Consider the following 15,723-nt stretch of genomic DNA (forward strand, 5'->3'; position numbering starts at 1 on the left):
GTCGAGGCTAGCCCATGCATTAATAGCAACATTTTGGCAAAGTCAGGGGCGACTTTCTTGATCTTTGGATTGGGAGAGGGATTAGTAGCATGGTGTTTTAACTGGGCACATATGAAAGTCTGCATATCACTGTGATGGTATTGCATGTTGCCATTTAAGGATGAAAATGATTGTCCTGTTCCTTGACATGCTCAACCTTTGACTGTACAAACACAGGACCTCTGTGGTAATCAAGTACAGGAAACGATACCTGCTACTGGGTATGACGGACCCCAAAATACCAGCAATAATTTTTTAGGGAACAGGAACAACAGGGGAACAACTAATCACAAATCCCCCTTATACTCTGAACACCCCCCTTAAGGTTGTCAAGAATATGAAAGGTGATTTTACAATTTATAATTTTTCACACCTTACCCTGGAACCAGAACTTGTTGAGCTGTTAGCCTTGGGTAATACCTTTGTACCTTCTATTAAATGTGATTTGGCCAGGGTGTTATTGGATTTAAAATGTTATGTACGTAAATTAAATTTGAAACTTCTGTTTAACTTCTCCACAGACTCTCTGGTCTCTAATCTGAAACTGCCTAGTATTTTCAACCCGCCCCTCCATGTGGCCCTCAAAATGTTTGAGAGTGCTTGCGAGTTGGATATTAGGTTTTTATTGAAGCGACCTGGTGTTGGTCCTAGCCGCTTCAATATTTCCAAGGACCAACTTGAAGCATTACGTGACCTCCGCAATGTCGGGGCCAGGATCATCAAGCCTGATAAAGGTGGCGGTTTGGCCATCTTTGAGCAGGCTGATTACGTAGAAAGAATGCACAGGGTCCTTGATTCTGATTCATATGAAATCTCATCTGTCAACGAGATGAATATCAGTGCCAGTAAGATTAGGGGTTACTTGAGGGATTTTTTCATCAACGGCAGAATTGATGAGGAGACATATAAATACATAGATATTTCCCATGCCAAGACGCCTGTCATGTTTGGAATCCCCAAGATTCATAAAAATCTTGGGGACCCACCTATGAGGGCACTGATAGATGGTAGGCTTTCCATCACCTACCCTTGTTCAAAATTTGTGGATACTTTACTGAATCAGTATGTTGACAGTGTACCTACTATATGTAAAGATTCATGGTCTTTTCTTTCTGACCTAAATGGGCTGGAGTTGGATATGGATGTCAATTTCTTGACCATAGATGTGGTCGATCTTTACACATCCATACCACACCAGGAGGCCATTGAGTGGATTGACTTGCTGTTGCGTGAGCTCCAGGCTCCTTCGAATGTCATCAATAATGTTACTGAGCTGCTCAACATTATTTTGTCATCAAATTACTTCCTGTTTGAAAAAGACATTTACATTCAAATGTCTTATTGGGAAAGAAATTTTGTCTTGAACAACTCAGAGTGGAATGGTAAACTTTTCTACTACACTCGTTACCTTGATGACATTTTCATCCTCTTTAGGGGTGACCATCTAACAGCACAAAGTTTTGTCGATTACATCAATAGTACAACACCGTTTCTTAAATTTACTTTTCAGTTCGATGTTGCGAGTATGAATTACCTTGATGTAAAATTGACTAGGGATGGGATTACAGGAAGGTTAAATTCCACAATTTATAGGAAAGATACATACGTGAATTCCTTCCTTCATTATACCAGTTCTCACCCCTTTAAACTTAGAAAAGCAATAGTCAAAGGGCAGCTTGTGAGGGCCGTGAGAATTTGTAGTCAATTGTTAGATTTTAACGTTGAATGTCAATTTTTGACAAACCTTTTTGTTAACCGTGGCTACCCAGCTACTCTTGTGTCTGAACTAATAGAAGAGGTCTTGAATAAAAGAATTAGTGGGTTTTACAGACCTCTTTTGTCTCAAGAAGGGTCGTTTTGCACTGAGGTGGCTCTTAGATCTAGTGCCTCTGACAACCTGTCTGGTGTCACGCCTCTTATTGAACCTGCCCCCAACAGGGCCTCTACTTGTAGTTTCATTTCCACATTTGGGGTGAACTCGTATGCAATACAGAATATCTTGTTTAAAAATTGGTTTTTCATCACCAGTAATGCAACTGTAGGTGAGAAGTTAGGTGATAGACCTTTTGTAGTGTTTAGAAGGGGTAGAAACATCAAAGAATTGTTACAGACTCCTTATGGCACCTGTAGTGCTAGAACCAATGGCTCTTTTGCCTGTGGCCTTTGTAATTTCTGTTCACATATTAAAACAGGTAGCAGTTTTTGTATTGAAGGAAGGAAATATTTCATACATCACCGTATTTCCTGTGATACGAAAACAGTAGTGTATATTGCTTTCGATGGACAGAAGGCTCAAAGACAGATTGTACCAGCATTTATATGCCATCAGGAATAAGAGACTTGATAATGCCCTTGCCAAACATATCTGTTCTTTTCCTGGGCATGCTTTCTCTTTTATGGGGATTGACCACCTTCCTTTTCATCCTCGTGGTGGACCTAGTGCCCTTATACTTGAGACAAATGAATTGCTTTGGCAACTTAAGCTTAATGCTTTCAACCTACCTCAAATTAAAATCGTATATGAGATAACTGGTCCCTTCATATTTTAAGAATTATATTTTAAGAACCATACTTGTTTTGACACTTTTGATTCAGTCCTTCTTGCATCAGCCCACCATCTGTGGGCATAGTGTCAAGCCACTTGGTGGCACTGTTTCTTACCTTTTGTAGGTATTTGTCCGAGTAAATTTTGGCTTAGGCTATTACATTGTTACTTAGTATTGTACCCAATTTTAAGGTCACACATTAAATATGTTTTTGTTTACATTTTTGGAATTTATATTAACTTTCCAGTAAAAAGTTATTCAATTGTTTTATTATGTCGTTTCCCCTTTTTAAAATAATGTACATTTGGGAATGACAATGTAGTATTTTGTCTTTCATTCTTTAAATGCACATATGATTTTGTGACACTCTTTGCTTGTGCATTTTTATATTTTTATGTCTTAGGAAACATACAGTATGAATTTTTATTTATTTGGGTTTGACTGTGTCAAAATACTGTTTTTTGTATTGTCACAGTCTTTTAACTTCATTAATAGTTCAGCATGTATTTAAGCTATGTCTGACGTTTTCTGTACTTTATGTTTTTAGCTTAATGCAGGCATCTTGTTGCATAATTTGTGGTTAATTGACAGCAGTTGACTTCAATTAACTTTCAGTATTTAACTGATTGTGTTTGGTTGCCTCTGTATCCTCTGAAGAAGCCACCATGATTATCTGTTTTAATAAATTGCGTTTAGGACTGTGAGGGCTTCTGTTTTGTTCTTGGGTTTCTCTGCTGTCAGAAGTACAGGAAAGAGGGGACTGCAGAAAAAAAAGATGCCTTGGAAGGAAGAAATGATAGGGGACTATGGTATGCAAGAAAATTAAGAGAGATGGACAGTGGGTATGTGACTTGGCACAAAAATAATTAAAAAATAGAATAGTAGCACATATTTGTAAATTGTAAGTTTTAAAAATACAAAATTGTATGCAGAGTTTGATATAAGGATGCAGTGTATTGTTTTTGGATCCCCTATTGTTTATTTTCTTTTTTTCTCCCTTTTACTTATTTCCCATCCCCTTCTGTTTGTTTTTAATTTGTTGAATTTGATTTTGCTTGTTTAAAAAAATTAAATAAAAAGTGCTAGGATTGTAAAGTTTGCCTTTTGTTTACACTTTCTGTTACAAATATAGTGTAAAAATAATGTGGTGCACATGAGAGGCTTAAAAAAGCGGTTTGAGAATGTTTGATATGAGTGCTTGATATTTTTGTTTTTCCGTATTCTGTTTTTCTTAATTTCCTTTTAGCCTTCATCCCGTGTACTTATTTTGTTATCCCCATACTTTTTGTTTTTAATTTTTGAATTTGAGTTTGTTAAAAAAATCTAAAGTAAGTGCCAAGATTATACATGTTTCATCTTGCTTACATAAATGTTGCTTTATGTTGCAAATACAGTGTGCATGAAAAACTTAAAAGGGCAATGTGCGCATGTCTCTTACTTCTCATTGATTTCAATGGATGTCACTGGTTTTACCTTATAATTTTGCTTTGTCCTTTGTACAGTTTGTGAATTTGTACCAAACAGGAGTAGTGTCATTAAGCAACACACAATGCAGCTACACAGCTAATGTTATTGGAAAATGCATATTAATGAAAATACTGTTATTTGCATTGCCTTCTGAGTGAATGTGCTGATATGGGGCTTTTGTTCTTGGTTATCTTTATCCCAAATTCTGGAGAAGGGGAAAGGTATAACTGTGAATCCTATGTACTGGTAAAGTATATTGGTGAACAGTGAGACCGTATGTTTTCTAAGTGCTGCTGATGGTTTAAATTACAGAGAAGAGTTTGACAAGTCTTGGCTTCATGACAGATTCATCATTAAGTCTTTGCCCAAAAATAGAAAACTGAAGCTTTTAAATGATTGTATGTGAAATTAATGAAATATATGATTGATTGTAGTGTGCATAACTGGATTATTTTTTTTAAAACTGTTTGCATGGTGCAGAGGGATAAATCCAAACTGAAGCCCAGAGCATGCAGGTTCGATTTTTGATATGGTAGGTGGATGTGCCAGGCAGGGAGGCTGGTGTTTATCCTTGGGGGTTAGACAGCCTGGCTTGCTGAATCACTGATACCTAGTGTTGTCTGGGAGTTGGTGGAAGAGCAGTATGAAAGGCTGAAATGTGAGTGTTCACCAAGCAGCTTGATTTGTAGGTGAAGATCGCATGTGCAGTGGAGCCCAGCATTGTGAGCATTAGTGGATGTTATGCAGTTGTTGAAGTGAGGTGGTATAGGGAAAAGGAGAAAATATTGCAATAGCCTGAAGAATGGTTTGAAAAGGGGGAGTTTGTGGGTGGCAGGCATAATAAAGAAGTGCCGAGGGGAAAAAAATTATATGAAGTTTTGTTTGTGTCTAAGGAAGGACGTGTAACCTGAAAGAATGTTTTAAATAAAATGCATTTTTCCAGTGTAGTTATTGCATGAACTGCATAGCAAATTTTGTCTTCTCTTGGATATTTTTAACTGGATTGTCAGACCTTGGACAACTGTCTTCTCAGGATTTTTGCCTGTGTTTTTTAATACGGCTCTTAATTACAGCCTTTAATAAAGACTGCTGCAGGAACTGCCCCACTATACAGTTCAGTTATTTAAGCTCTTCTATTAGCATCACACTTTTAAGGTGTACTTTTATAATAAGCTCCATCCTCCCCAAGCCACATACAGTAATTTTTCTTTTCTGGAAATTTTTAATACTTGCCCCTCAAATATATATTTACATTGTAGGCATGATCAGCATTTACGCATGCCTTTATTTACCTTGACATTTCTGTTTATCACCAGTAGCATTCCCTCTTTCAAGTTTCTCTTTTAAATTTAAGTGCCACTTTTTATATAAAAAGAAGAGCTCATCTGTACTGAGGCTAGTGACGGTACAGAAGTTAAATGTTCAGAATAGAAGTTACCCACCATCTTTACTTGAGGAGATTAAGCACGAAGTGGTAGCTAGAAGACAAAATGACTTTTACCCTATTTTAAGTAGGCATTTGAATAAGGAAGTGGCTCATAACACTACAGATAAAAATTATGAAAACACAATGGTTGTGAAATTTGGAAACACTTCCAGTGCTTTCAAAAATATTGTTATGAATAATTGGAAAATCATCCAGAGCAACACCAGTATAAGCACAAAGCTTGGACCAACCTCTCTCTTTATATATAAGCAGCACTTAAGTTTAAAAGAGAAACTTGAAAGAGGGACCTCTACTGGTCATTAAACAGAGATACTAGGGTAAATAAAGGCATGCATAAATGCGGACTGTGACAACAGTGTAAGTATATATCTGAGGGGCAAGTATTAAAAATTTCCACTGTCCCCCAGGAGCTTAGGTTGAATAGGACATGTGATTTGCAGCACCACTGTGGTAATTTACATAGCATTTTGCGATTATTGTCATTCATTCTTTATTGGCAAAACTGAAAGAGCACTCAGGAAGTATATCTGTGAACATTATTATTATGAAATCAAAGCCCAGCATGAGAGTAATGCCTTGTACAATCATAAACAGTCATGTACATATAATGTTACATTTTTTTTATCCTGGAACAGGTCTTACCCAATCAGAGAAGGGGCCTTGGGGAGACATTTTAGAATATCGTGAGATTCAGTGGCAGTTAAGATTAAATGCCATTGTTTTACCAGGCTTAAACAATATGGTTTCTATCAGTAGTGTGCTAAAATTAAGAGCAGACAAAATTTGATCTTTTGGTTATGCATTAATATGGTTTTATATGTAAATATTTTTTTTTTTTACATTTTTCACAGTTCAGCATTTTAATCATTTTAAAATGATTTATTCACTGTTTTAGTATTTAATTTACTATGTCACCTGATTGTTACATAACTGCTGTTCTGATGAAGTCCCGTTCATTATTAGGGATGAAAGCTCTTAACACTTTCTTGCACTTTTGATTTATATTAAAGTTGTGTGCTGTATTGAGATGGAGGCATGTCTGAGTTTTTTTGGAAGTTTTTTTCTTACACACTATCTGGGCATTTACCTCAGTTTCCGCTGGGTTATTGGTCCTATTAACGAGGTTCTCTCCTGTTTTTGTTTTGTTTGGGGTTTCCAGCAGTCCATTTACAGAAGAGGCCTGTGAAGACTAAAAGTCCACAATATAAGCACAGTTTATGCAGACACAGAAATGATTATAAACTTAGGAATATATATGCAAAGTTCTGGAACAATGGATACAGGTGTATATGTTAACAGTAGATAAGCAATAGTTAAAGAAATTTGCATGTACAGTGTTTTCAGGTTAACAACTGTACTTTGGTATTTCATAAATGATACATAATTGAAACAAAAAGAACAGTACTGTAACTTACATTTTGTTAAAATAAGCCCAGGTTACAGGGCACTGGTTGATTATTTATTTCAATGCATTGACTCGGATAGTCCGACTGGATAGATTTGACCTTTTTAATGGAGTCTCTGGGAGAAAAGCCCCACAAATACATACATATTAATACATATTAATATTGTTGAAATAAAAGTTTAAATTACATACAAATGTACCTGCTTAGATGCATTTAAGTGTAAAGGTACTGTCATTTTGTAATTACATATTGTCATATAATCAAGTGACATCTGTAATGGAGAGGCTTTCTGTATATGTATTGAACATCTTGAAAATATGCTGCTGCAGTAAAATCTATTGTTTTTGTACATTCCTTTTAGTGCGTCCACTGAGCAGAGAGACCTCCTTGAGTCAGGCTTACCAAAACATGTGTGCTGGCATGTATAAGGTAAGTCCAAAGCAAAGGCAGTAGTCCTATATTACATATGGTATACCAATTCAGTTTACTGATTTCTGTGCCTGCTGTAAACTCCACAGATTGCATATTTGAGGAGACTTGTCTTCTTTACAGTATATATTTATTTTTATGCAGCCACTGATAGTGACTGTCCCTTAGTCTATGTCATCACTAACATGATTGTCTCCTAATATGCTGTCTAGTTTTCTCCAGCATTGCTGCTGAATGTGTGCTCCATTTTGTTGTCCTTCATGACTGGTATGGAGCATGCTTTGCAGTGATTAAATTCTGGCAGAATGACATAAAAAGGGGAACAACCATCTTTGTGTGTTTTACATCTCTGAAAGAGATCTTCACCTGTGTCATTTTCATCTTGATTTGTGTCTGTGTAGTTGAAAAATTGTCCAAGATATAAACTGAAGAAAAGAACCTCCCATCCCGCATTGGTGAGATCTTCTCAATATTGCTGCTTTAAAGCAATGTAAAGGCTTTGGTATACTGGCCAGATGTCAGGCCGTCCTTACAGGGGATCCCTATTGTAATGAATACTCCAACTGTTAAGAGAAGGACATCTACCATTATGGTACACAACTGTACTTTTTCTGTACATGGTCATATAAGTGGTACAGAGCTCAGGGCTGCTTCACTTTGAGGACTGGGGGATTCTTCTGAAGGGAAGCCATCCTGTTTTGGTATCAAAGTCTCATTTCTAGCAAAGATGAACAGTGATAAGTGATGGATGCAAGTGTTTCATCACCAAGCATTTAAACTACTCAGGGAAGGTTACAGAAATGTGTCAGGACAATCCTGACTCTTCCCCTCAAACTTAAGAACAGTTAATTGCATAATCTCCACTGAAAACAACATAGGAAGATCATTAGAAAGTGAGGAAGAGTCCTGCTATTTATTAACAATGATGAGGCTGAAAATGCGGAAAAAAGAATGAAAGGTAATAAGTGATGGCAAGGAATTCCCCTTCTCAGGAACAGGTTTCCCACCCATGTGAAGTAGAGTTACTTCCTATCCCAATTTAAGCACAACTTGGACTAATGAATGAATAATCAGAAATTCACTCCCTGGTTTGGTGCCTATGTCTCTGATATACAGAGGCAGTTAGTAAACCACCCCTATATAGATCAAATGTGTGGGTCACATTTGGGTTGCACGGCTAGGTGCATAAGGGCCCTATCTGTGGACATATGATTGTTGTTGCTCATGTTATCAACAGGTAGGGACCTGTAGTGAAAACACAAACTTCTTGTTACCTATCCCTGACTTTTTCCCATTTGCAGTTGAATCAAGACACCTATCTTGGTCCCATTTAGATGAATGAAGTTTTAGAACTTCAAATTTCATATGGCCGACACCATATGATCAAAGTTTTAAGACTTAGAACACCTAAAAAAAAAAAAAAACCCTGGACGTTTCCACAGGGGGGCAAGCGCCCTGCACCCCCACACCCCTCACTACTTAAATATACCAACTCCAAGATCGCACTACAGTGAGGAAAAGGGAAAATTTCCCGATCTCCTGTATGGAGATCTCCGTTTAGAATGATCAAAAGTCTTAAAACTTTGATCATATGGTGTCGGCCATATGAAATTCAAAGTTCTAAGACTTTGATCATCTAAATGGCACCCCCTATCTTTACCACTACTTCTCACCTTTCGCTAAGTACCTCCCCATCCCCAAGTCTGCTCCTCTCATGCATTCCCTGTATACCTAAGCTATAAACATTCCAGGTGTGCCAGTTTGGAGCTTGCAGCCTAAATAGAAGTAGTCCTATACCCTGCTCTCACAGATGTATGCTGTTATCTCTATCCTCTTATACAGTACTAATATCTCCCCTCCTACAGAATTATATAGCTTTTTTTTTCAGCTATACTGTTCATTATATCTATTGAACTCTTTACAAGCCTTATGTACTGAAAAGTACGGACACTAAACTTCCTTGCAACAATGTTTTGCCTTCGCTATTTTAAATTAATTTGCTTCCTGCAAGAATTTACAGCTACCAGAACTGTACAGACTTGTACATATTGATGTAAATATTTCACTGTATATACCTGTCTTGTAACCATGTGTGTTTTTCTAAGAAATGCAACTATTGCTTTTCTGAGGACTGTTTGAAATTTACTTGTTAATATAAATGTACTGTGATGGAGCTTTTCTTGATGGGCCTTCGCTGAAAATGGGCTTTGTCCAGTCGGACTTTCCCAGTCAACAAAGATAGATAAATACATGAATTCTGATTAAGGACTTGACCCCCCCCCCCCCAAGTCACCATCATCATTTTCCAGTTTGGTCTATACCCCTCTGCTTGGGTTATGTATATGAGTGTAGTTCTGAAGTACCCCTTCCAATCAAGTAACCCTAAACCACCTTGTTTTGAGGAAATAATCATTTTATTCCACTTAACTCTTGCCCTCTTCCCCTCTCACTTGAATTCCTTCAACTCTTTGTTGATTATCATTCACTAAAGGGACTAAAAGCATTTCCTGTGATTGTGTCTTACTCTACATATATCTGACACCCCCCAAAGCAAAAAGGATGAAACATTTCTCCAAAGCAAACTATAGCCTCCGAAGCAATGGCGCAAATAGTTTCAAACCCCCTACTACCACTGTCAGCAATGACTGCTGTACAGAGGTGTACACAAATGTCCTGTAGAAACACCTATACAAATGTGTAGACTCAGCTATACCCGAACAGATCAAAACAAGGTCCTTACAAAAAAAAAAAAAAAAAAAAAAAAGGCACCCTGGCGAAAATCAAGCATAAAAAGTTATGCAGCAAGAGGAAGAAACTAATGTCTGAGAACAAGAGGGAACTGACTCAGCAGAGGAAGGACACCCTCCACAGCTTGAACAAGCTAATTAGATATCTTATAAAGTCCTCTAAAGCCAATTATGAAGCTAAACTAGCAGCCTTAACTAAGGGTAATCACAGGGCATTCTTTACCTGTGTCAGAAATCTAAAAGGGTAAGCCCAACTTTGTGTCAAACTAATAGTGGGCGATACCACTCATACTGACCCTAAGGACATTGCCAACCTGCTAACAGATTTGGTGCAAACTTCACCTCCCTGTCCCCACCAGATGTACACCAGAGAATACCTGTCACCAGTCCTCTACCTAGCATCTTCAAAGGGCAGGTCATACCCACACTCTCCATGGCCAAAGACTCAGCCTCTGTGGTACCGGATAATATCCTAAGCTGCCTACTTAATGGTCTAAAACAGGATCTAGCAGAACCACTTGGCACTCTTTTCAACGACAGTCTAAGTACTGGCTTTGCCCCAGCAGAGTGGAAAGTAGCAGTAGTAATTCCCTTGCACAAAGGGGGGGGGGGGGTCCATCAACTGATTCTGGGAACTATAGACTCATTAGCCTAACCTGCCTTATGTACAAGGCCATGGAGCAAATCGTCATGGAACTTTTATCAACAAAGATGTAAGTGACCTCCAGACTCTTGACACGACCCAATTTGGCTTCAAGTGTAGATCAGGCTTATTAAACCTGATGAACTTGTTTGATAATGTCACCAAAGCCCTGGATGAAGGCAGAACAGCATGTACAGCCTATCTTGACCTAGCCAAGGCTTTTGACAGAATCCCCCACTCAGACATCATTGAGAAACTCACCCAGCTGAGAATTAACCCATATGTCACTAAATGGGTAGCCAACTGGCCTACTGACAGAATGCATACAATCAAAGTTGGCGATTCCACCTCTATCAGCAGACCAGTTACCAATAGTGTACTACAGGGATCTGTGTTGGGCCCCCTACTGTTTCAAATCTATTTCTCAGAAGTCCAGGCAAGCAATAGATGGCCTGTGGCTTACCAAGTTCACCAGTGACTGCAAACTGGGTACAATCATTGAGTTTCCCAACGATGTTGCCATACTACAAAAGGGCTTGCACAGACAAATGATCAGTGCCAAAGCCACGGACTTTAAATGCAAAAAAATGCATTATCATCCCTTTCTGCAAAGGGGAAGTCCATGCAAATTACAATATTAACAGTAGCCCCCTTAGCTCAAACCCTGTGGTGAGAGATTTGGGAACACAGGTTGAAAGCAACCTTAACTTCGATCACCATATGTCTACAGTGGTAAGGAAGGCCTTCTACGGTGCACATCTCATAAGTAAGGACATCACATCCAGAACTAAGGAAGTTATAACTCCCCTGTATTCATCCCTGATCAGACCACTAATAGAGTACAAAACTCCCTTCTATATGTATCTCACCAGACACCTGCAGCAGCTGGCGAGACCTCCGAGGTTTCTAACTAAGAAAATTCAGGGCATACAACACATAACCTACATGGACAGACTGAAGGCCCAGTTACTGCACTCTGCATCTTATAGGCTGCTAAGAAGCGACTTTTGCCTGGTCTACAGAGCAGTCTTGGACCCTGCCCTAATGGAAATGCTGCACATCTACAAGTGAAATGAGATAAGATTCACTTCCTCTAGGGATCTTAACCTAGCCTGCAGCATTAATAGGACGCGCTGGAGAGACAGATATGTCTCCCAGAGATTGCTACTCCTCTGGAACAAACTCCCAGTTCACGTAAATCAGAGTTCCTCAATGACCCTGTTTAAGCGCAACTTAGACAACTGGATGAGAGACTGTAAATTTACCCCAGGGATGTCACCTTTGTCCCTCTTGGATAAGGGCAGTCGGTGCTGATCATAGACTCACGCTGCAAATATAGACCATACAACTTGGTCAATAAGGAAACAAGGGTATAACATGGCTAGGCGTATAAAGGCCTTAGGGCCAATAGCCTAGTAATCTCCTATGAACCTTTAATAAAGAGCTATCTGTGTCTATAATCAACAGCTTCCATTTTCTCAATTTCTGTATGATCTTTTGTTTAGTTCATTCCCACATATCCGTAGCTGTGATAACATAATACCGTTTAATCCATACACCTAAATACATCATCTTGTCATGGTCCCATGTTTGTCGGTATTGCTGAACCAATTTAAGCATGGGTACATGAGCATAGTTTATTGCTATAGCCTTTGTTTTTTATCTTCATTTATTGTATATCCTGAAAAGACTTGAAACTCTCTCAGAATGTTCCACAACATCCCAATGTAATTACCATACCAGTTGTATTCTTGAAGTTGTGAATCCCTTATTTTCTTTGCCAAAGGCTGTAAATATGAAGCAGTTACTGTGGGGAATGAGGACATCCCCACCCAGCTCCTCTGTTCAGACACAAATTTTCAGACAGGGACCTTCTCATTTTAATTTGTACCTCCTACTCGTCATACGCCTGCTTAGTAATTGTGTTCTGTCAGGGAATGGAAATGCTGTCATTACCCTACTCATAAAATCCCACATGATTCTGTTGAATGCTTTCTCTGCAAGCTGCAATTACAGTAATGACATTTTCTTACACTCTGCTTCCCTCTGGTTAATCGTTGCTCTGTTAATGTTGTCAAATATTAGCCACACCTGAACAAAACCACATGATACAAATTTACATAAAATGTCCAAGATATCTCTAACCTCTAAGATCTCTGGTTATTTTTTCTCTTATAGGCTCCTTAAATTTGGCTACAACCCTTTCTACCACTTGTTGCTTACCTCATTGTGCTAAAAGTTTTTTTTTAGACACTGTCAGTCACATACTTTAAACACCACTGAGTACATTTGATTTATTTACAGGATGCTATCTCATGTACTAATGATGAAACTTGAACTGTGATTCGCCGAACAGCTGCAAGACTATTCCCAGCCTGAGTTTTTTCTTCTCCTTTTCTAGTTGGTTTATTTACTTTCTTCAAATGTTCTTCTTTGCTAGCATCCCTGCAGTGTACTTTCTAGCCAGTACCCTCACAGCAACAGGTTCTCCCGTTCGATTCTCGGCTTGGGTTGGGAGTGCCTTCTGTGTGGAGTCTGCATGTCCTCCCCACGGTCGAGTGGGTGTTCGAAAGACATGCGTTGAATGGGTGTGCCTTCGTTGAAGGTTGGGCGTCAGGCTGGCAACTTGACACCATAAAAACCAACTGCCAGTCATTAGCAGACCAGAGTTCCGCTGTGGCGACCCATAACCGGGAAAAGCCGAAAGACAAACAACAACAACCCACAATGATAAATTTTACTGATATTTTTTAACAACAGGTTTCATACTGGATGAGATCTAATCAGTCTGTTATTCATTGTGCAGCCATCTTGGAAGTTCCAGCTTAACACACGCATCTTGAACTACTGACTAAGATTTATACCAATCTCCCACTCCCCTGGCTGAGAGGAATAAAGCCGTACTACTTAAAAACGAACAAACCAACTTGAAAAACAAAAGTAATGGCAGGTGGCAACCAAACGAATTAAGTAAGACACGCCTTTAAAATCCAAGTGTTTTATTCCGTGCACATAAAGCGCTTCGAGGAAGTCTGAGCATTGGTCAGACGAAAAGCGTTTTATGTACACGGAATAAAATATTTGGATTTTAAAGTAGTGTCTTATTTGTTTGGTTGCCACCTGCCATTACTTTTGTTTTGCAAGGAATAAAGCCGTAACCGTGACCTAGACTACATATTTTTGATTACTTGGCATTTGGAGTGAGGATGCATGAATTAGAGTGAGTGACATACAGCGCACACATCTGAGGTCTTGAAATTGGCATGCGTTTCACTTGCTGATCCCAGGGTAGGTAGATAGCGCACGTACCCTCATTATTCATTTAAAGCAAATATTTTCTAGGCTGTCTTTTTGTCGCCATTACAGATGTTTACAATAGCCATCTCTTCTGTCATAGGGTTACAGTAATACTGACACAACAGTTTTAAAGTAATTTGCAACATCTCTTGATACTTTTTATATCTTAATGACATTCACTTTTGAAACAGTTTCTAGCTTTTTTTGGAAGTAACATTGCAACAGCAGTAGCAAAAAAAAAACGAAACAAAAAAAAAATGATAATTTGTGCATATTGCATCAGTTTTGTTGTGTTTTGTCCATATAAACTTCTGATGTTATGTGATCCTATCTCGCCTACATTCTGACTGATGGGCTCGGAGCCGATCCCTCGGCTCCGACTCGGCACGCTTATGCTATAGAGCGAGGCCTCTAATTGGCTGAGCTATCTTTATCCCAGGATGCACCACCACTAATTCCCCAGATCTCGTTTGCCGCTTACAGAGCTTGGACGTGGTCTCAACATTGGCTGGGCTAAGTACTATATTTATAGTCTCTTTTCCTGTCAGTAGTTCACTCATTTCAACCCAAAAGCTGTTTTAATGGCTATTTTTTGTGTACGAGTGTGTTTCTTGTTGTTTCATTGAGTTTTGCTTAAATTTTCCTGTCAGAGAAGGTTCCGTTTAAGTTAGAGGGGCCTTCCCCTGTACTAACTACTTTAGTGGTTGTGTGTGGGCCAAGTACCCGTTTGAGTTAGAGGGTCTTGACCCTCCTTGTTTCCCTTTTCTTTTCTTACCGTTCTTGTGTAAAAAAGAGAGAAGTTCTTTAGTTAACATTTTTCGGAGTTAGTGTTTTTTGTGTATACAAACGCTTAATCTACTGTTGTGGTATATTTTTTCTACATTATATCTAAAGAACATAAACCCTCCGCGTTTAAAAAGTGCACGAGGTGTGGGTTCAAAATGTCCATAACGGACGACCACTCTCGTCGTCTTGTCTTGGCGCCAAACATCTACAGGAATCGTGCAGTGTATGCCATGCGTTTTCCTCCAGAGTCCTCCAGGAGAGGAAAAACAAATTAATCCTCAAAGGATTAATTAAGCCTTCCTTTGAGGAGGCTTTATCTTCCTCCTTCTCCTTCTAAAAAGGAGCGCCCGGCTCCGACCAGTCAGTCGGATCCGACGGCTAAGAAGACTAAGCAGACTTCTCCATCGGCTCCACGGACTTGGGCCGAGGTGAACAGTCTGCCTCGATGCCTCCAGCCTCGACCCCTCTGGTTTCAGAGCCGAGGTCTGGGGCATCGAGAGGCGGGTCACCCTCATCGGCTCCACTGATATTGGAGCCGATAAGGGTCATCGGCTCAGACACTTCCCCCTCGGAGCCGAAGTCCTTATCGGCACCGAGGGAAATTTCTTTGAAAGTTTCCTTGGAGCCGATAATTGTTGAGTCCTTTCGGAGCCGGTCCCCGAGCCCTTCGGAGCCGGTGGAGAAATCGGTTCGGGCCCGATCGGTATCCTTGAGATCTTCCAGGATGCCTGATTCGGACATCGACAGGGTTCTCCTTCGACTCTTCCAGTCTCCGGTGTTCCAAAAGATTGTTTCGGCTCCAGCCCATTTGGCTTCGGAGCCGATGGTCCACTCCCTTACTGTACTTCCTCCTCCAACAGCTTCGGCACCGTTGGAGCAGGTGTTGGTGGAACCAGTGGAGGTGTTAGGGTCAGGC

General features: G+C 39.5%; 1 protein-coding gene across 1 annotated transcript in view; it reads left to right on the top strand.

Annotated features, from left to right (window-relative positions):
• The window catches only part of NAA35 (N-alpha-acetyltransferase 35, NatC auxiliary subunit), a gene marked incomplete in the record, with an annotated part of 1,521,359 nt that overhangs the window by 1,275,971 nt on the left and 229,665 nt on the right, over positions 1–15,723 (top strand). Inside the window, 1 exon segment of the mRNA XM_044060897.1 lies at positions 7,267–7,334. Within this exon segment, the coding sequence (XP_043916832.1) occupies positions 7,267–7,334 (68 nt within the window).

This window comes from Protopterus annectens, chromosome 2.part0, assembly GCF_019279795.1.
Source record: "Protopterus annectens isolate FY-2018-M chromosome 2.part0, PAN1.0, whole genome shotgun sequence".
NCBI classification, from domain to species: Eukaryota; Metazoa; Chordata; order Ceratodontiformes; family Protopteridae; genus Protopterus; species Protopterus annectens.